This window comes from Ceratosolen solmsi, unplaced genomic scaffold (genome assembly GCF_000503995.2).
Source record: "Ceratosolen solmsi marchali unplaced genomic scaffold, CerSol_1.0 scaffold23, whole genome shotgun sequence".
Classification (NCBI taxonomy): Eukaryota; Metazoa; Arthropoda; class Insecta; order Hymenoptera; family Agaonidae; genus Ceratosolen; species Ceratosolen solmsi.
In genome coordinates this window covers 2,277,047-2,300,654 of record NW_011948430.1, presented here as the reverse complement: position 1 = coordinate 2,300,654, position 23,608 = coordinate 2,277,047, and the positions used below count along the sequence as shown (strand labels likewise).

The following is a 23,608-nucleotide window of genomic DNA, read 5'->3' as shown; positions in this document are numbered from 1 at the left end:
ATATAGATGCCATGTAAAACAAAATTATTTTTCTTAAAATTATTACTGCGATCGTTATTAAGCACCACAAATTTCAATGACGAATTTGAGACTACGACAATTATCAATTGAAATATCGTATCTAATAGAGTATACACAGAATATGAAACTAATTAAATAAATATATATATATATATGTCCATTTTCCAAACCCTGTGATAAATAATGAAAATGTTATAAAGAGCATAACGAGACAAGTAATTCACATACTCTTTCAGTGATAATTAATTAATTATTGATAAAGAATGCATCTTATTTATAGATATACGACTTATATATCACATGTTGCGTGTTGTATTTGTATACGACACTAGACTCGTACGTCAAATCATAATCGACGCTCGCTAATGAATAAAAATTTATATATTTTACTAATGCCATGTGATAAAGATTGTTATATTATTATTATTATTATTTTTTTATTTTTTTTTTTTTTTTTTGACAAGGATCGATCTCTTAAGTAATGGTGCAAATGTATTTACTCGACATTGACTTGTTGTTGAACTTACAATAGTTATTGGAGACTGATCGTGAAATATATAATCTGCCATGTAACAAATGTACAGGAAGTTTTATACTTAAAACTTTTATTAAAATAAAATATGTAAAGCGAATAAACGTTACTGTTATAGAAACACCTTGTAAAAGCTATAAGAAAGAAATATAAAAGAATTGTACAGGATTAATTTTTTCTTTTCTTCTCTGTCTCTCTCTCTCTCTCTCTTTCAATATTATCAATTTGCTTTTATTATTTAAATTCGGGCAGTGGTGTAAAATGCACAAAGCCTACTCACATTAATCTCCTAATTAATTGTTTTTTGTTTAATTTTCCATTTCTCAAAGGTCTACCTAACTTTCCTACTTTCCCGCGCGTGCAAAAAACGCCAAGTAGCAAATGCTTCCGAGTAACCATCCCAGCATGAAATATACAAAAACAAGATCCCCGCATTTATTACAGCGAGATATGAAATTACACGTATTGGAAAATCGGGTCAAGGTGAGCCTCTTTCTTTTATTTCAATTGTGAATAATTCGCGTTTGCTCTCCTCGCACAAACACTAAGACTCGACTGTTTGCAAATAATCGTGTGCAATGTGCGTGCACGCATCATTTGGCCAGCTCACGATTCGTATTTCCCTGCATTCGTTGTCCCCGATCTATTGTCATCAAGACGGGATTCCGCGATAGTTTCGACTTCTCGATCCTAATTCAAGAAGAAAGAGATCGTAGAGAAGTTAATAGAGTTAAGAAACGATAACAGTGGCTTTGTAGGGCACTGTCGCAGCCCTTACGACTATGAATGTAAATATACGTTTGCGAAGAAAGCACATGGCCGCGCCGCTACATAAAAACGTAAAGTGTACCAATAAGCATTATGAGCTAAAGCAGAAGAAGAAGAATAAGATGATGATGATAACGATGATGATGACGATGACGACGACGACGACGACGACGACGACGACGACGACGACGACGACGACGATGATGAAAAAATCAGTCAATGGCCTTTAAAACGCATGACGATACTCTACAACATCGCACCTCGAGCTCCCCTCGCCACCACCGCCCGCCGCCTTCCACCAACTCTAATTCGTGGTATAAGCAGCGCCGAATTACTTGTTAGGTTATGTGTTGTATTCTCCGTTCTTGTCTTCTATCCAGCAGACCTAACCGTATTAAAACTGTTTCCAAGTCGGGCGGTGCAGCAAATCGAGGCTGTTTATAAAAGAAAAAACAAACAAACAAATAAATAAATAAATAAAGTAAGAGAGTTCGGGAGAAGCGAAGGCGCGGCTCATATTAACCGGTGCGAGTAATCAAAGGGTCGAGCGCGAACTAGCGCACTTATGTATATTTAATTGTATCTGGGTCATTAACCCAAGAGTAGTAGCGTTTAATGCAACGAGTCGCACAATTGTAAATACGATATCGCGTTGGATAAATTGGATAAATTCGAATAAAGCCATTCAATTTTAAAGCGACGCCTCGCGCGCTCGCGAGACACCAACACTGCATTCCGTGGACCGATTCATGACATCGGGGTATGCACGTTGCTACTTACGCTCGCTAACCCCGCATACGCTATACCCTGGATAATCCACATTTTTCAAATGGAGCTGACAGTGTGGGAGAAGGTGACAGAATCGTCGTTTATCTTGTATTTTACTAGCCGCTTTGGTTTGTACGACGAGCCGCGAAGTGAGGTGTCGGGTGAGGTGTTATGGGGTGTTGGTGCGAAGGGGGCTAGGGGGAGGGAGGGAGGTATAGAAGCATTCCCATCACGACGTACGACAGCCTGTCTGTGTGTACATATTCTTTATCGCGCTGAGGTACGCGTATGTAGGTGCGTACGTGTATTATTGACCGAGCCCCCGCTGCTCGCGGGTAGTTTGCGTTCTTTCTTCGCGTTCGCGCACCTATGCATATATGTTAGTGTGTATACACACACACACACACACACATATATATATAGTTTTTTTCCAATAATCCGAGTGTTGTGTTTACGTAGAGAGCTACGCTACAAACTCGAATTGTATACACAATCATGTGGCCGGATAAATTACGTATACATTGGCGAATAACGTGCTCGGCTTGGGCGCTCGAACGCCTGTGACCTAGTAAATTTCATTTTTATAATCTAAAATTTATGTTGTTATATTGTTTGGAAAAACGCGGTTATCATCGGGTAGAAGATAGAAGATTGAACGGGAAAGGATCATCATAAAATAACGAGAACGCATGGTCATAAAAATCAAGAGCTCGAATCTTTTCTTTTTCTTCTTTTTCCGAGTTTTAATATTAGATTTAAATGTAAACTCCCTTGTTCGCATGTTTCAGTTCAACAAATGAAAAAACATCGATATTATGATGGCTTTACCGAAACTTCCACTCGATATTGTTGTTCCCCCGGCAGTTCTATGTCGGCGTGGTGGTGTCAGCCTAACAGGAATTATTATTCGAACGTTTCTTCAAGTGAGTTTAGTGAGTTTGTTAAATTTAAATTTCATTTTTAACACATAAGTTATACCATAAGTTAAACACCGACATTTCACGTTTCGCGAGAAACAGAGAGAGAGAGAGAGAGAGACATTTGAGAATCTATTGTCATTATGAAAAAGTATATTTTGCATTTAGTTCGAAGGAAATATTTTTATATGATAAAACAACAGAAAATAATGCAGAAGTAAGCATAAAAGTCATATAAGATTATTCATAATTTCGAATAAAATTTTGCAATATTAAATTACTCGTTTTCTAACATGAAATGTCTTTGTGCAACTCGGTAAGAAAATTACAATGTCAAGCAATTCTTTCCACATAAATTTTCTTCATATACGTTTTAGATATTTTGGAATTAACCAAACATTTGGCATTGCTGTATCTAGTGCTATTTTCATATCAAAAATACATTCAATTATTTTCAGGATTGCATTTTATGTTTGTAAGATATCTATTTTACACAATGGATTCTTTCGCATTACGTTTCTTATTGATTAAACGATAAAAACTGACGGTCTGCAATTATAGATTATCGAAATTCAATGAATGAATAATAATAATAATAATAATAATAATAATAAGATTTGTTTGAAATGTATTGAATTTGATGATTTCAAATGTAAAAGTAGCTGCCAAAAGTGACGCCTTATAAGCGAATCTATGATGCGTTTCCCATAATATTTTGCAAAAGTACGCTTACAATATACATTCACCAACTAGTTTCTTAATTGTAAATTATGAGTAATTTTTTTTTTGTTTTTTTTTTTTTTGATTTTTTTTCTTCCTTTTTTTTTTTAATGATAAGAAATAATGATATAACATGTGTGAAAAAGAAAGTCGATAAATGAATTGAAAATCATTCGCAGTGAATAATAATGAGATTTGCAAAATGATTTATTTCATTTAGATTAAATTTCAACATTCTCAATACATTAAAAATACAACTACTACTTATCTTATCCGTATCTACCCTTTGCATTATCATAACGGACAACCAGTAAATAAAATTCGAAACTTTGCTCTTTATACTGTTTTTTTTTTAGTTTTTTTTGTTTTGTTTTTAATGTAAATCTATTACGCGCGACCCTGTTCGTAATTGAATGCCAGTATATGAAAAAAATGTTGACAACATAATTTTTACGAAATGCCGTTCACGAAAAATTGATTCCCATTGAAGGAAAGTGCCTTATCGAATTGTAGTACGCACATTTATACTTAGATGTCGCGTAACGGCAACTGGAGAATTCTGCTTCATCGACGATTGAGTAAAAAGGTGTGCTCCATTTAACAAAAACTCGTAATCATTATCAAGTAGGTATTAAAGAAAAAAGTCGATTATTTTTTCACCATGATTATAGGAGCGAAAAGCATTAGGAATAATTGACTTGCGAATGATGCTCGATGCTTGATGTTGCACGTCTTGGAAAATCGTTTCCACTACAAAAATTTTTTATCGTCTTATGGCTTCGGAAAATTGAAAGAACATTTTATGTTAGACCAGTGATTTTTCTTTGTTTTTTTTTTTCTTTTATATTTTGTTTCTATTTTAATCGACTCGCCGAATGTTTGCTTATCACCATAAAGTTAAATGGAGCGCATTAGTTTATAAAATGGCAAGTTAAATATTACAATACTATTTCGAAATGATAAAGTGTTAAAATAATAGAAGAAAATCCACTCTGGCGAGCATGGAAAATATTGAGAAATGATTTAAAAATTACCAAACAGCGTCTAAGCGCAGACTAGAGTATAAAGTATCAAATTTCATCGAAGCTCATACGTGAAAGGAAAAAAAGTTTTTTTTTTTTTTTTTTTTTTTTTTTAAACATTTTTACATTTTTCATTTACATTTTCCTAGGTTACATAGTAATTTGTAATTTTTTACATACTAACAATGCATTCAATATTCAATGCGTGTCTTTAAAAATAAATTCATTGAAATTGTTGAAAAATTCAATAGTTCTTATTAAACTATTAAAATTTGCGTGCATATTACTTTGTGTAGTATGAAAATTTCATAAAGTCTTTTTAAAATTTGAATTTTTGTTTGCCATATCGTATAACCTCTTGAATTACACATGTGCATGCCAGGCATTCTATAATACATATCTTACTTTATTATTATTTTTTATCCCATTTTTTTTTTCTTTTATACACAACTCTTTCAATTCTTTCTTATTCAGTCAGTGTTGACGTAAAAGCATGCATAGCGTACTTTTAATATTCATCGTAATATTGTAAAAATATATGGAAATTTGATTATTCTCAACGCAGCGACACAGTCTTTGTTGAAATTGGAATTATATTAAAATATATTTAGAAATAATAATACTATCGTTGAATAGTTTCCGAATAAAAGATTTCATTTTATTCAATGAACGAGCCTTTTCAATATTACCCACTTAAAATATACAACATTTAGATTATATCAATCGATATTATTTTTGAACAACGCAAGATATAATTACTTAAGTGGATACTAACGAGCTTAAGTGGTTCTTGTCAATTATGTTTTCACATAATCTTAAAGATTATATAGACTAATTTCAAAATATATTTATCTTCTTCGCCTATAGAAAATTGAGAAATTTAATGCGCACATATCGTACAATATTTCTCTTTTCTCTCTCTCTCTCTCTCTCTCTATCAATCTCTCACTCTCTCATTAATATTTTGTTCGTCTGACCAGATCCTAAACCTTTTCTACTTATTTCCTTAAATTAAATATAAAATATTTTATGTATTTCTATCGTATTGTTAAAAAGTTTTCTTAATTAGAAAAATGTTTTCATTACATCAAATTACCAATTGTTAATTTATATATTTATAGTTGTATGGATCTTTTGATCTTTAGAATTATTTTATGATCAATAAATTGCACAAAGACATAAAATAAGCTACTGGTAACTATTTTATTCTCGTTTTCTTTTCTATTTTCAATATATCGTTACCGAATTAAATCTCGTTAAATGAAAATTAGATGCTTTAATATTCTTTATTGTTAAAACGGTGTATATTAGGCGAAAGCGATTCTGTACGAAAATAGATATGTTATTAAAAACTGCAGTGTAAAAATATCTAAATTATAGTGAAAAGTAAAATTAATATATTTTTAGTACAAATTCTCATAAGATTGTAGTATCTTATACGAACGTTTTTATTTATTTGTTACAATATTCATCACATTCTCACGTCCGAACATTTATACACGGAAAATACAATAATTTTTCATCCAAGGCGTAACTCTGATTTTAAAATACAAACATTATCAAAGGCAAATACTGCACATATTTCATTTGAAATCGACCCTTTTAATTTTCTTTTCTTACTCCTAACTTCTTCAAAACTTAATATCGAAGATAGCGCTTTTGCAACGAACAAAAACAAAAAAATATTGCAACGAAGAAAAAAAAAGTTGAAAATCTTTCAAAACGAGTTCTATTCATCCGGGAACGACACATCTGTCATACCTTTCATATTTGAAACTCTTCGCCACACTGCAGTATTTCAAATTTATAAGATAAAATGAGGAAAAGAATTAAATCGTTTAAATCTGAAAGAAGTTTACTCGACGAATTTAAATAATCTCACTCGTTACACTTTTATAATCATTAATATTCTCAATCTATTGATTTTTAATATTTTCAAGTTCTTTTATAATGAAAATGTGAATTTCGATAAATTAACCGACTAGTATCTTACACTCTATTTATGTATTCAAAATTTGTCTTGCTAACAAATTTTAGTTGCATCTATATATTTAGAAGAAATGCCAAAGATTTAATGAGCCTTTAAAATTATATTTATGCAGTCTGGCCACGTGATTTTGCACGATACTCGATAGTTGAAAGCGAATATAATAAAAATACTCTTTTACTCGTGTCTGTGACTTTCAACGACATTTAAAAAACAACTAGCTCTCTCTCTCTCTCTCTCTCTCTCTCTCTCTATATATATATATATATATATATATATATATATATATGTATATATGTATATATGTATAATTTTTTAAATATCCCTCGTATATACGTAAAAATATTTCAAAATAAATTATCTTAAAAATAACGGTCATTCATATTCTATCGACTAGAAAAAATGTGTTTGTATGAAATCAAATGTTTTGAAGGTCCATGCATTTTACTTCCAAGATATATCAATGACAGATTTTAAAAATAAATAACGCTTTACAGCTTTGGTAACGATTTTATTATTCATTTTCAAGCATCGATAATATTAAAAAGTATTTCAATTGCTTGAATACTACTATATAACATGTTTTATATAATATCACGATATTTTGTAGTAGTTTATCAAAAGTTACTTCCTTCAAGATAATAACTTTCAAAGTGCACATAAGATCTGTGTAACATAGATTTAGACGAGATTGCAAGGAAAAGTTTTTCATTCCAACTAATAAATTTCAAAACTATTATTCATTTTGCCGAGCGTGATTCTTCAAAAACAATTTTTATTTAAGGTGTTATGTAAGAATAAGAAATTTTTTAATTTGATAATTAAATAATCAATAACATTAGAAAATACATGGTTACCATAAAAGAAAAAGTTATTACGGCTGAATGTAAATCCGTCTTTATGAAATAGTGATGAAATTAACAATCAAATTTATTTATGATTATTAATTGAATATTTATTTGTAACTCTGAAGAGTTTTAATTTAAAAATTATATGATACTACAGTTGAAATTAAGGGATGTTATTTCAATTTTAATTTTCTGATTGGGTTAGTATACTTTTCACAATAAATAGCTGCCAAGTTATAATGTCTTTTCTCATTGTACCTTTTTTTTTCTTTTCTTTTCTTTTTTTTTTCTTCTTTTTTTTTTACATATTTTACTTAAAATGCTAGTTATCTCAGAAACTAGGGTCTATTAGGATGAGTTATGGCTGGTGGGATTCATTATTAGGTTCAACAGAACTACGCATACAGACTCCTCGAAATTCATCTTTCGTAAAGCTTCTATTCTGCTTGTTAATAAAGATCATTTGATGAATTGTGAAATGAGGATATTACAAAGGATTTTGAAAGAAATAAATACAAATATTTGACAATTTCATTTACCGGTCGTGGATATTCAAAAATTGATATCAACTTTATCCTTAATTTAATATACTGTCGTTAGCGCTCTAAAATATATTTTCTGATATATTATAATTTATCATAATGGAAACAAGTCATAGAATTTGATATCATGTAAATTAATAAAAGATGCATTGCACAATGTAATACATATATTTCAATTTGCTTGTAGTTTTATCATCGCTAAAGGATAAGCAAATTTTTTACACGTTTCGAATGATGTGTGTGTGGGTGGGGGGGGGGGGCAAACACACAAACTATTATCCAAAATTCCAATATTTGGTGAAAAAATGCGATAAAAATTTCATACCAGTTTGTATGATTTATTTTTTAAAGCAAGTAGGTCAACTGGGCGCTTTGCCTTACTTGATATCTTGGTTACTCTCGGAGGTTAAAATGTCAAAATTACAAAAAAAGATGTAAAATAAATGAATGTGTCAGCTCGAATAATTACCGGCTGTATCTACAGAACAAATGACCTTATATATATATATATGTGTGCGCGTATTTTTTGTTATATATGTATATATATATATATATATATATATATATATATATACGAAACTGGATCAAGCGTTCTCGATAGGGTTTTGTTGGCAAAGGTTGACCGTTGAATTTGGGAGAACAAACGAAAATAAGTAGGCAATCGATCGTTTGTCGATCAATTGCAAAGCTAATAAATTTTAAAAGCTAAACTTTTCGACTATTTCATTATCTTTCTTCTCACCCACTGCATTTACTAGAAGGGAATCATCATGCTTTATAATTCGTTCACCCGTCCACTCGGCAATATATAGAAAAAATATAAACTATGGCATTTGAATTGGCTTATATAGCTTGTTCGGTAGAAAAGCAAAGACTTCGGAGGACCGAAGGGTTCGTCCGTTTCAGTCTGTCGACTTGCCAAAGTCGGGGGGGGGGGTGTAGGAAAAGCCCTATGCATTTTCACATGGTCCGGGCATCAACGATATTCACGACGATAAGCGACGGGAAAAAACAACGAATGTTTACCGAGCGTTGGACAGTGACTCTCCCGTATCGGCTCTCCTTGCACCTTCGCCTAATTTAATCGCGCGGAAAATATACGGATAATGCAGTTGGGTTGCTGCTGATCAATTAAATTCGATAAGGGACGTGGCTGGTACGTGAGATCTGATATTCCACGAATTAATTTCGTTGATGGGTGGCTTCGTCGCTGCACCCGTCCGTGGCCGATCCGCGGCGGTCAAACCCCTCTGGCTGGGGGAGAACAACCGATTTCCCCGCCGCAAGAAGTCGTAAATATTACTCCCTGTTATTACTTGCTTAGGTGATGTCACTCGATCGATTCAAAATGTCACGGGACAATAAAGCGATTATGTTAACGACCGCGTCACACGAAATCTTTAGAGCGGCTATTTAAGATTGTGATCTATCACTGATCACGGCCTTATGTAACGTCAGATCGATCGCTTTTGCGACAAACTTTGTTGTTGAAGGTAAAATCCTCGCGCCATGTACAAATTACTCACGTTGTCCGTTTCATGTTTTTCTCTATGCGCTCGTTGCTTTTAGTTTTCGCGTTAAGTGCCCACCTGCAATAACTTACCATCTTACGCAATACACTTGTCGCTGTCGCGACGTATAAATTATAGTGTTTTCCATGGAACGTTGATAGCATTTAAAATCATTGTCATATAGTAGGAGGACCTTGTCACGAAAATCAGGCTAATAAAATTTCCCGGACGTAATTATCATCGTAACAATAATTGTCAGGAGGAATTTACCGATAGAAAAGGAATTACAGGACATAATAATATCGAGACATAACATTTCACTGTTAATGAAAGTCAATATTTTAGATTAACGAAGAAAACTTTTCAAACGAGAATCTTTAAACTTTTACGCCATGAGTATATTAACACTAATAACTACAAACATTTGGTTTTAACCATAATAATAAATAATTTTGTGCGAGAAAAAGCTAACGGCTTATTTTGTTTCAGTAAATTCTTATTTTCGAAAGCTAATTTCGTTTCTTTTAACAATTTCATTTAACAGTTAACATAACTTGAGAGAGAGAGAGAGAGAGAGAGAGAGAGAGAGAGCGAGAAAATATATATTATTCTCAGAAAAACAATTTTTTTCAAGAAAACGAAACGTTTTCTATTTTTTCATGGAAAATTATTTCACTTAATTCTGCAGTGCTCAAATTATATATTCAAATATTTTCATGCATTATTTGTTGTTGATGTTATTCTCTCTCTCTCTCTCTCTCTCTCTCTCTCTTTCTTTTTAAAAAATATTTTAAGACAGCGGCTATGATTTCGGAACAAACTTGTATCGAGTTAATTAGATCAATGAATGTATATTAGCAATTTGTGCTTATTGTTTATTTATTTGATGTCTTTCAATTATTTCTTGTTTAAAATTGCATCGTCATTTTAGAGCAGAAATAGCTTTGCCAATTAAATCATTTCTAGTATAATTAGGAACAGTTAAAAAGTTTACTATTACACTGTTTGGATTCAATTAAACAGAGCATAAACTCATTGTCTACTAAAGAAAGTTGCTCTGACATTTCTATATAAAAGCTGCGGAGAACAAAAATTAATAAAATTTATTAAGTTTTATACGTTTAATAATATGTATGTAGAATGTTGCAAAAATAAATATTGTTCTACTGCAGTTGATTTTTGAGGATATGCAAGGGTCATGTTTTTATTATCAGTAGTCACATAAGAGCAACGGTTTAAAAATATTCTGTAAATATATTAAAATTGTAAATTATTTAATTTCTAAAGTAATACGTAGTGTCGAAGAATTTAGTTTGAATGATATCCCTCGTTGAAAGTTTTAATAATTTCATTTTGTCACTGTACAACATAATAATAATATTAATAATAACAGCAACAATAACAACAATAACAATAACAATAATAACAATAACAATAATTATAATGATAATAACATTTAAATAACTGACTGAAATAATTGGACTAATTACAATTAATTTCAATAGTAAAATCACATTTTTCTCTTAGATATGAAATACAATGATATTTTATTATATTATTTATAAAATTATCGAGGAATTATTGCGTCGCTTTATCGTTGATTTATTAAATATTCTTAAGCAACATAATTAGACTTTCAAAAAAATTCAGCACACTATCTCAATATTATTTACAATAATACAGCTACGTTATCGGTATATTATTATTCATTCTATTTACGGGGCATTTCAAAAAAAATTAAACAGTGGTATTTTTTATTAATACTTAATGGAAACTTATTCATTATAAAATCAATTAAATAAATATGTAATCAAACTTATTGTTAAATATAGATATTTACATAAGTTATAATGTTTAGCGGCTTTATGTACATTTGTCAAAGATTTTCGGCCATTAATTGCGATTTCTTATTAAATGAAATAAATTACATTATACACAAACGTTAGCTTCATTATATCAGTTTGGAAATTATAATTTATTTGTGGAAAAACAAGGAATGTTTTTGGGGAAAAAATTATCTTTCGATGTGATAATATTATCGAAGCAGAGCTTTACAAATAATTAGCAATATTTTATATTTAATCAAGTTCGATATATTGAATATTCATTGAACATTTTTATCATTTGAGAGAACGTAATAGTTTACAAGAATTTATTACAAGTTTATTGTTGCTTTTGCGTAGCGTATATTGATTTTACGTCGGCTATTGACGAAAACTCAATCATTTTACGTAAGGATTTTGCCAATGATGCAATTTTAATTAATTTACTAATTTATTTCCATTCTGATTTATCAGCCATGACGTCGCTATAATCCGCGGATTAATGTTTCTTCTAAATCTTTCAGTGATCTTTTTTTTTTCTTATAAAGAGGTCATGCTATATATTATCTCTGTTTTTTTTTGTTTTTTTTTTCCATTCTACTCAAGAGCCTCCGACAATGTAATTATTAATAGAAAAAATATTCAAATTATAAGAAATAGGTCGATTTAATTGAGAAAAATTAAAAGATTTATACGATGAGAAATGCGAGGGAGGAGATATGAACGAATTCACAAACTGTTTACAATGAGGACGTTGAGAATATAGTAAATTTTAAGGGGACATTGCCGGTACGAGGAAGCTGCAAAAGAAAAAATTCATCATTTAATATAATATTCGCAAGATTTATATATATATATATATATATATATATATATATATTATCATGTAAATCAGATATAAAGCAAGGTTGAATGGCGAGAGTAGGGCAAAGAAAGTATGAGTGCGCAGAAAAAAATGCAAAATTGCAAGAAAGAAAAGTCGATAATATACGAAGCCTAAAGAAGCTCGAAGTGTACGTCCAAGGGAAAGAAGAAAAGATACTTCCCATTTTCGATTGGGCAAGGTTAAGTGTTTGCAGGTGCTTAGCAAATTCGTCGTTCACTGCAACTCAATTGCAAGATAATGTATATACGTACTACTAGATAGTATAAAACTCTCAAGATAATTGAGAATGTTGGCCCATGCTGGCAATATATAATACGCGTTCCACATAAAACAGATCACAGATTATCGCATTTAAAACTATGAATAAAAAGTCTTGTTCGTTTTTAAAAGCCAAGATAGTCTGATGAATCTGAAGTATAGTTATTTTTTGTATTATTGTTATTATTTTCTTTTTCTTTTTGACAGTAAATACAGAACGATGTGCACTTGTGTTTTTTTTTTTTTTAAGAGTAGCTAGTAAAATTAGAAAAGTCTTTAGACATTCAACTCTCGTGCTTTCGTTCTTAGAGTTTTTCTTTACGAGCGCTGAGAGCTTGAAAACGAAAAAACACATTTACTTACTTTCAAAGATGTGCGAGTAACGTATGCACAGCGTATAATACAAAGCAATGAACAACATGGAAATTGAAGTGCACAGGTTTTCTCTTTATCTCGAAATTCCTCGCACGAAGGAATTTGAATTTGAAATCTCAAGAATAAACACATCGTTTCAATAATAAAATAAAAATAAATTAAAAAAAAAATAAAAAAAAAATGTAAAAATAGAAGAAAAAAAGCAAAGAAATTAATGAACAATAGTTATTAAGGCTTAGCCGTAGCTCGCCTATATTATAAGAGAGTTTTTCAAAGAATTATTTATCGACAGATGCTCGGAACACCTTTTTTTTCTATAATTCAGACATATGGGCCATGCAAGCGATATTATTGGCGTTAGGTCGGTAATCCAGAAATGATGATGTAATATATTCATTTAAGTTTCGATTGTGTGTTAAAAGTAAGAAAAGCTGCTCTACAAAACTATGTATTCAATGGTCAGTCATTAAATACTCCCTGTTTTCCTTTTAAGAACTCGGCTAATTAGCGTTATAATAGATCAAATATTAACACTTTTACAATTGAGTCATACCTTTTGTTTCTCACGTTAAAGGTAACCGAGTTTTACAATAATATCTGAGTTTACACAGTATAACCCGGTTAACGATGCATTAATGACTTGGATGAAATCACCTTTGATAATAACCTTTCTCTCCAACGTCGCATTACGCTTGATATTACAATGCGTTCGATCGAGCGCATAAGCAAGCCGACAACAAAAGAAGAAAATATTAAAGCGACATTCATATCGAGAGTTCACATTGCCTCGACGATCGTCGTCGTACATCGTAAGCGCTTATCGGACAGCCGCACCAGCAGCCAGGGCTCGCGATGCAAGGACACCGCCATAAAAAATCAACGCGTAAGAGACGTTATAAGTTGGAGTAGGATACGTCAGGTGGACGTGAAGGGATTGAGTCGCGTCTCAATGTCCATTAAAAAAAATTGAGAAAAGAGACGGAGCGTTAGCGATAGGGCGAGCGCGAGCGCGGCAACATTGAAGGAAGGGGAAGGGTGGGAGAGAGAGAGAGAGAGAGGGAGAGAAAGGGGAGGAAGAAATTGGCCGTCGTCAGTCGGCGCATACACGGCGTGGCATCGATCCTATCTCATCGAGGCGTCACCTGCAGACACGCGAAATGTATATTCCCACTGCGGTGGGCCACGAAATCTCGGCCCGAGAATCGAAGGCCCGGATTGTCTTCTCCTCGGCGCTCAGCTAATTTCCGCAGCGCATTCGTACGTGTTGTCATTTGGCCGAGCACGGAGAATTCACCACTGCCGCGGGTTTTGTCATTTCGGCAGCGCAATTGATTTTCCTGCATTTTCCGAGGGTGGCCGTACTTCACGTGGCTGCTCATAGTCAGGAGAGTCGAACGTTCGCTTTCTGCTCCCGGGGCCAAATAAGGAGCTCTTTGAAAAAATGCAAAAAAACGAATGTTTTTAGAATATCGAACGATTTGTAGGAAAGAAGAATTATTGATATTTCAATGAAGCTAGATAAGAATTGAGAGAGAGAGAGAGAGAGAGAGAGAGAGAGAGAGAGAGAGAGAGAAAGGCATTATAAGCCACTTCTTACATAATAGGGTATTGCGGATACATTTGCAAAATCACAAAGACAATAATCGAGCGATTGTGAAACACGCGGCATATGTTGTTAGGTTCAATGAAATACCGTAGCGAGCACGGTTCAGCGAAATGTTTATTTTCGTTGATTCGCGTTGATGAGTACACAGGGCTTGAAATATTTTGAAGAATGCGAAGCTCATAGTTATTAACCGTTATTAAGCTGTTGGATCGAGCCATTAGACGAATATTTGACGATAATGTACCACACGCTGGAGCGCCTATATATATATATATATATATATATATATATAATGGCTTGAAAATGAATAAGATAAACGGGCGTGGCGCATTGGCACGGCATTTACACAAACCATGCGACCCACGAGATAAAAGAATATTATAACTACCGGCAGCGTGGCAAATGTAACGGTGAGCGCAATAATTGACTCCCGTCCACACGGACATAAAGCATTTACATACACTTGATATTCATGCCCAAACTAATTGCGAATTAACCGGTAACCCGTAATGTTAATATCGCCTGCATCGAGCGCAGTCGCATGGACTGGAGCGACCGGCAGCGCGAATTCATCGCCGCTTTGTTCGATGCGTGCGAATGAGTTGCGCCAACTTGTTTCCGAGCCGATCTTTAGTGTTCGTCGTTCATAATACATTCGTCAGCGTGAAGAAATATTATTAGCGACGGGGCTGCTTTAGTATCATACCTCCCGCTCAATTAATATTAATCAATGACCATTGGCCATTCGGATTAGCCCTTACCATTAGGAAAGCCTTTGCCCTACGAAAATGCATCAAGTATGGGTATCTTTTACAATGCCCCTTTGACCGTCTCTTAGTATTGCGAACCACTGCCGTTCGATTTTCACGATTTTAAGGAATGAGAGGAACAATATCCTCCTACGGCTAATAATGCAAATTTTATGAAAAGCTGCGTAGCCCAGCTTCGATTATCCCTTCATTCGTATGGATTATTATTACGCTAATTAGCAATATCAAAGCACTAATCCGCGAGTTAATGAAAAGACGACAGAGAAATAATTAGTAGGTGCACGTATCCCCAGGGCTATTGTTACCGGAATACCCGTCATTCCATCTCCGTAAGCAATATTATAATTAATGACAATTTGTCTATTCGACAAGTTTTTAAATAAAACGATAGGCTCACTCTGTAGAGAAGGAAAAGTGCCGCCAATCGATTTTCCAATATCCGATATTCATTTTTGTGAAATACCGAATGGCGCAATAGTATTTCTTTTTTTTTTTCATTCTCTTTTTCTTTCTTTCGTGTTTTTTTTTCTTTTTTCTTTTTTTTTTCTTGTTTTTTTTTTTTTTTATTACACAAAGATCATAATTTGCGCGACGAAAGATCTTGCGTGTGTAAGCCTTGATCATCCTCCTCCTCCTCCTTCTCCAGCCGCTCCATCCCATCCGCTCCTCCTGCTACTCACGCTCCTTCTGCTTTTCCTCCTCCTCCTCCTCCTCCTCCAGCAGTAGCAGTAGGAGCAGCAGCAGCAGCAGCTCCCGATTTCACCAGCCGGAAATGATAATACGGGTTGGCTTTATTTACGCGTGGGGCTCGCGCTCCCCACCCTTTTACCCCGGGGATCGGAGTGCAAGCACCACCACCACCACCACCACCACCACCACCACCACCACCCGGGTGAGCTTGCCGGGCTCTCCCCGAAGGAGGAACCGGGATCTCCGGCGCGGTGCTGCGTTATATTGATCTGCCGGCTTGCGCGGGCGCGACGAGGTCCGGGGGAGGAGGCAGGTGCGTGCATCCGCGGGATCTCGAGGCGCGCTGCAGGTCGTCGGGCGAGACGGGCAGATATCTCTCCTCGAGCGAACGTAGCCGAGGCCGGCCGAGCTCCGAGCTGACACCGCCGCCACCGCCGCCGCCACTACCGCCACTGCCAGCCCCTCCCTCCCGCCCAATCCCCCTCTCGTCATCGCTCTTATCGCCGCCGCTGTTGTCTCCTTCCCTCGTCGCCACCCCGCCTTCGCTCCGTCACCGTCGACGCTGCCGACGGTCCCCCCTTCCCACCCACGCCGCGCCACGATATCGCCGAGTCGCTCCCTCGCTCTCTCTCTCTCTCTCTCTCTCTCTCTCTCTCTCGGTGCGTGACGAGCGGCCGGCCGGCGTGCGCGCCTTCGATCCGGGGGAAGGGAACTTCAGAGGGAGAAGGAGTCGGCCCACACTAGAGAGAGGAGCGCGAGCGCCGCGACGGCGACGGCGACGGCACTGACGGCAGCCTCCGAGCCGAGCTGCCTGGAGCGGCGACTCAGTCGGTCCTCGATCGCGATGGGCCGCGACGCGCCGCCGCGCTCTTAAAGAGGACCACCCGCAAAGTGTCTCGGGCGATGGAGCAGCGCCGTCCTTGACGGGGGGGCCGCCGTCCCTGGCCACGAGTCGTAAGTCGACTCGTTGAGAGTGCCGAGCGAGCGTACGAGCGAGCAAGCGCGCGCGCGCGCGCGCCAGAGTAAAAATACGGCGAAGGAGGATGCCGACGGGGAAGTGCGCGCGCGACCACGGGACGGTGCCGAGTGCGAGCGGAGGGGGGGAGCGGCCGCCGATAGCCCGGTGCACGCCAGTAGCAGTAGCTCCCCGCGGATGAGAGTGGAAGGAGAGGCGGTAGTAGAGGACGAGGACGAGGACGACAACGACGGCGACGGCAACGAGGCGGACGACCGAGACGCGAGGCAGACGGAGCACGTGCCGCCCCGCCCTCGAGCTCCCTCTCGGTCTCCCGTGTCCGAGTGCGCGCGGCAACGAGGCGACGAATTTTCGCGGCGGCATGAGGGGCCCCGGGCCCCGATGAGGAGACGCGAGGCGCGAGGCCACCGGCAGCGGCCCGGGCCGGCGCCGCAACAGCCCGACCTCCCGACGGCGGCCGCGGCAACCTCCCTATCGGCGGGCAGCGCCACGGGCATGCAGTGCGGCCTCTGTGCCCTGGTGGCGGGCCTCTTCCGCAGGGCGATGTGTATCGCGGGCAGTCGCAGGGGCTCGGGCGAATCCGCCTGCTACCAGGAGCTGCCACCCCAGTCGGAAAGCCAGGTAAGCGAGGGAAAAGTGCGAGCGCGAAGCCCCGAGCCGACCAGTCAATGGCATCGATCGCCGGGGAAGCGGCCTCCGGTCGAGGACGGCCCTCGAGTCCCCGGCTCTCCTCCTCGCCCTCCCTATTCATCCCTTCGCCCCTTCTACCTAGACTATCCACGCCGTACCCGTGGTTGCAGCGACCCTAAGGGCGTCTCGACCACTTGAGAATGAGAGTGCGATGAGTGGGAGGGAGGGTGGACGGGATGGAGAAAGGGTACGGTGGGAAGGGTGGGGAGGGATAGGTAGAGTAAAGGAGCAGCCTTGTCCGATTCGCTCTACTCGCTCAGCCGATCGACGCACCTTTTGCAGTTGGTAGTGCGCCGCGGGACTCACGTCTCGCGACTTAATGCGTCCTCGCTCCCTTGCTCCCTGGCCTCTTTGCCGTCCGGCCGAGCGACCGCTCCAGCCCCGTTATTACTGCCCTGATAAGTAAGTTTCGGTTCGATGCTCCGGGAGATCGCTCGCTGCATCGCCACAGACCATCTCAGCGTGAATCGCCCTTGATTTCCACCTAAGGTACTCTAAAAGGCGTATGGACGACCACCCTCGGCTCCGCCTCGCTTTCCACCGTTAATGCGAACGTTTATTTGCTGGGCTCAGTCGACTAGTGCGCTGCTGCGAAGCCATTAGTCGACTGGAAAATAAGAAAGTCGTCGACGGTATTTCGATGTGATTGAAAGAAGGTGGACGTACGGACTGCCGGGCGGGCCGGGAGATCGAATCGATATATTCGCCGACGGAGTAGTCATCCGAAAGCCGTATTAAGTGTAGTAACATTGTTACGAGTCCCCCGTAACAATATATATATATATATATATATCATTATAGTTTCGCTAGAATTAATTTCTCATGATCAATGCTGCGTTCTCGAGTAGTAGTAGTAGTGTGCAAGAGTGGAGCAAGTGCGAAAGGAAATAGCCGTGGGTTGATTGCTCGCCGCATAACGAGTCTGAGTAGCGCTTTATTGCCAACGAATCGCCTTCTTACCTTAACGATGGACTCAAGATTTCGTAATTTCAAATTCGTAATTCGTATTTACCAAAGTTATCCATCCCGTTATTTATAGCCGCGGCAAAGCCTCCTTATCGTCGACGTAATAACTCGAATTATTTACCTTCTTATCGGCCAACACTCTTTAAGTCCCACGACAGTACTTTTTTTCTTTTACTTTATTTTATTTATTTGTTTGTTTGTTTGTTTGTTTGTTTGTTTGATTTTTACACTTTTCCGCGATAGTGCCTTCACTTGTCATTCGAGTACAATCGGTCCACCAAGTCCAATTCAAGAGTACGTTGAAATATACGTTTATCTCCGATCCGGGTCGTTGTAGCGAGGTAAATATTATATTGCTCGCCATAATCGTGGCTTTTCACCATCGAACCTACTCACGGCTTTTCCGACGACATTAACGAGCGAGCCCAGACCTCGAAACGATAACCGTAACCGCGTATTATTAACGACGCCGGCGGGAAAATCTCCGGTACATGGATATCTTATCCGTAGCCGATTTTTCCCAGCACCTTACCGGATGTTAGAGCTACGATAGATTAGCGAGTTGAACCAGTCATCCAGCCCCCTCTGTCCCCGCCTCCCACCCTTCTCCCTTCATCATGTTGGATAAGTACAACGATTGTCGGGCATTTTCGAGCCTTAGAAATTAGAACGTCCGAGTTTAACAGGACTGTCGTGCGAGTTATTCTCTTGTGGCTCGATGCATGCTCGCGTCGACGTTTTGATAATGGCTTGGCCGATTTTCAACCACTTTCAAACTCCTCTTTATTTTCTCTCCCTTTTACGATACACAGTCGGAGAAATGTGCTTTTATGTACCCTTCCTAGAAGCTTTTGCGCTTCAGAAACAATTGCTAAGTCGCCCGATAAGTCGAACTGTAGAAGGGAGTAGGAGTAGGAGGAGAGGATGAGAGGAGGTGGAAGGGGGTTGGAAGGGGGGGGGGAGACAAAAAGAAGAAGTAGGAGTAGAAGCAGGAGGAAGGGGGTTTCGAAGTTATAGTTGAATCAGTTCGCAGAAAGCGTGACTTCTTCGCCCATTCTGAATCGAAAATTCATAAATACTATAGAAACAACAGAATGAAACTTTAAATGCTCGTTATAAGAGAAAGCAAAGGAAAATTCGCATTCTCAAATCACTTGATTATTATTGTAATATCATTTGAATAGAAATTAATTGTTTAAGGTGTCGATAATGTGGATATTTATAAATTGATTGCACTACTGGATTGAAAAAAGAATTTAACTTTTCAGCTTTTGCACTTGTTACTTTGTACACTTATTATTAAAGCATTATTAGAGCTAATGTGTATTAACTTTCGCAATGCCATTATTAATTAATATATGAAATATATTTGTTAATATTAACGTTTTAGTGCAATAGAAACTTGTTCCCATCTCAGCTATTGCAAACTTAACAATTTATCGTGGATGACATTTTCAATTCAAGCGATCTAAAAGATTTAATTGAAAATTAATGTGCTTTAGACTTATGAATTAATGAAAAAATATATTTTAATCAATTTATATAGTGTACTATCGGTTCTAATTTTAAATTTGTTAAAAATATTAATTATTTGTATAAGACTTTGAAAACTCACGATGGCAGCTAAACAAATATTGTTTTTGTTTTTATTTTTTTTATGTTGTTGTTGTATCAAAAAAATTTCGGCTAAAATTGTATTATTATTAGAAAATCATTAAATGAAAATAGCAATAATTAATATGTTGGCTAAAATAATAAATCAAAATAAAATAAGGTGACAATGTATTGGCAGTAGATTTTATTATTTCATTTATAAATCCTTTTAATTGGCGAATTACACTAGAGCATAAATATACCAAGGCGTTAAAATATTAATGTTTTATAACGAAAAATATTATAAATAATGTGTTAATTGAAAACCTTATTCTAATTCCATTAAACTATTCTAGTACACGATGTTTTTTGTTTTTTGTTCTTTTTTTTTTTTTTTTTTCTTACAAACACCTCTTAAGATTGGTTTACATTTACATTGCGTGCATAAAGATTTTATTATGAATATCATTACGGCTATAAATACAAAATTTATAGGCACTTTCGATGTGAAAAAAATGTACGTAAAAATGACGAAAGAGGATTATTAAGACGAAACTTTCCTTTGATTTGTAAAGATAGCTTGATGGGGAAAAAAAAATGCTTTATAATATCTTTCCCCTCACTTGGTAAAGCATAAAATGTTTTGAACAGAGTTTCTTAAACGTTCGCTAAGAAAAATTAATATACATTAACGTTATCTTTGTAACCAACTTTATGTATTTTTAAATGCCAAGTACCTAAATCAGTAAAGCAATACTCATACCGGTACACCTTAAAAAAAGATCGTAAAATTAATTACTGTAAATGCTCGTAACCTTGGCTAATTATAAAAGCAATAAGGAATTTATAATTAATGCTTTGTTAGCCATTTAATAAATGATACTTTATTATTAATAGTAAATATTTAAGGGTTTAGAATGATTAAGTTGAAATTACTTGATAATGTTCGCGCGCTCGTTTGTACAAATGAATTAGATATTTCAGTAGGAAATAATTCGAATAAGTAAAAAATAAACGTAACGTAGAGTAATATTTTTTGACTATCGATGCATTTACGTCGCGTAAGACATGATTGATTTGCAATTTTCCGTTACTTCATTACCATTACAAACGACCAATATGCATTAGAGATTTTTGCCAGACTTATTTCAGTTACAATTTTACCTAATGCATTTATTATTTAAATTTACATAAATTTATCCTTTAAACGTTATTCCGCCTTATTGAAGCGTATATTTAAATTTAGCATTTTCAATGTCTAAATTTTTCATTACTAATCGCCTAATCCGAAGGTATTGTAGGTGTTTTTTTATAAAATTAAAAAAAAAAAAAAAAAAAAAAAAATTCCCTATAGAATGAAATTATAGTGATTTATTTATAACAAATCAATATTGATAAGCCTTTATAGATTAAAATTGAAGTCTTGCACGAGGAGAGCTTTAAACGCCAACAATTATTTGATATGCAACATTGATAAACCTTACATGTCATTAATCCGAAAATAACGAAAAGTATTTATTGATATTAATGGTTAATACCGTGGAATTGATTTTGTGTGTGTGCGTGCGTGTGTGTGTATATGTATATCCTGAATTTGTGCGCTTCGTACATTCGTCATTAATATTTATTAGACTACTTCTAATGTCAATTATAATCACTGATTATTTATTGAAAATGCTATAAAAAGAAAATATTTAATAATAGTCCCCTATACTTATTATTGAACAGAATTCTATAATGTAAAAATGATTAAAAGTATTAAATCTGTATTTCATATCGAGACTTTTAATTATAGATTCGACTGAATATAGTGATTTAATTAAATAAACTCATTTTCCACCTCACTTTACATGGGCGCACAGACGATTGAATATTTTTAATAAATTATTTATGATGCCGTTAACCTATATAAATTAATAGATATGCCTAATTTGATCAACATCGTTAATGAAATCTTAAGTGGCCGCTCATTAAAGATAAGCAATGCTTATTCTGATTAGTGAGTGGCTCGCCTATCTAACATTGTAACGCGGTATTTTTATATTCTTTATTACGATAATTCCAAAATAGAACATGGCAGTCTTTAGAATTCCTCTCCTTGTTTGATCTGTTATTTCTGTTCTTTTCCTTTTTTACTTGATTTTTTTTTTTTTTTTTTTTTTTTTTTTTTTTAACAAATTTATGGTGGCAAGGGAACTTGAGGTTGGTAAATTCAAGGTTCCGGCGGGTCAAGGAAATGGGGTAAGCTATCGCAGATGTCGTTGACAAAATACTCAAGTTTGGCTCTCCACTCGATTGCGAATTCTGGTGTAGATTTTCTTAAGGAGTTTTCTCCAAGTTGTATAAAGTCTACTCAAGCTGATGCAATAACATCTGGGATTATGTAGAAAAAAATTCGTGAAAGATAAATCCATGTACCCGAGTATTTAGCACGCTTCGTTGACTAGCATCGTAAGGGAATTGGAGAAAATTAATTTTAGCGGATCGAAAACTCGGTAATGAAAATGTAAAACGACTATGCCGTTTAAGCTATAAACCGAAAAAAATTGTCATCCGAGAGTTTAAAATCTTGGTAAGTGAAGCACTTGGGCCAACTTTTATTATTATAGCTTCTTCCAGTATCATTATTGACACAGCTTTCACTTATATTACTACTTTAATTTTGAAGTTTGTACTACGGCCTGTCACTTGTCCCCTGCAGCGGAAGACAGTTCACCGAACCTCCGATTATAATTACATTCATCGGTTAAATTTAGCATTAATTAACAAATTTATAAGCCATTCATAAATATGTATATAGTGTTAATAAAACAATTTATCGAAAAACTTGGATGCTTATTAAGAAAGAAATTATCAGAGACAAAGTCCATTCCATTTGTATTTATTTCGTTTAAATTCTACTTTTTAATTAAATGAGCAGTTATTGTAAATAATGTATACCCCAGTTAAGTATTGATCAGCCCATCGATTTTCCTCTAATATTAAATAGTAGTAGTTTGGGGGAAAAATGAAAAATCCGATCGCGCCGAATGAACGATATTAATGTGCGTCCGCGAATCAGTATTGCTAAGCAATTTTTCAAGATAAATAGATTGACTCGAGCCCTACCCAGGAACTCTTTGGTTCTGAATGGCGACGATGACAAAAAAAAAAAAAAAAAAAAAAAAAAACCTGAAATTTATTAAGTCGAGCTCCTACGTTTTCTTAGGGCGGAAAACGAGCGGCCGAATTGTTAAGCTGCGCATGCAGTTATGCGTCCAAGATTGTGAATTAGTTGCACAATTAAGTAAATACATGTAATTCGATTGTGTAGTGACGATTGTCGATTAATGACAAAAT

The 23,608-nt window shown here is 36.1% G+C and overlaps 1 protein-coding gene across 1 annotated transcript in view; it reads left to right on the top strand.

Annotated features, from left to right (window-relative positions):
• The first annotated feature begins 1,988 nt into the window (after positions 1-1,988).
• Positions 1,989-23,608, top strand: part of LOC105363973 (uncharacterized) — a 58,070-nt gene continuing 36,450 nt past the window's right edge. Inside the window, exons 1-2 of the mRNA XM_011501797.1 lie at positions 1,989-2,174; positions 2,878-3,021. Of these exons, the coding sequence (XP_011500099.1) occupies positions 2,905-3,021 (117 nt within the window). The 5' untranslated portion in view covers positions 1,989-2,174; positions 2,878-2,904. The remainder of the gene's footprint in view (positions 2,175-2,877; positions 3,022-23,608) is intronic.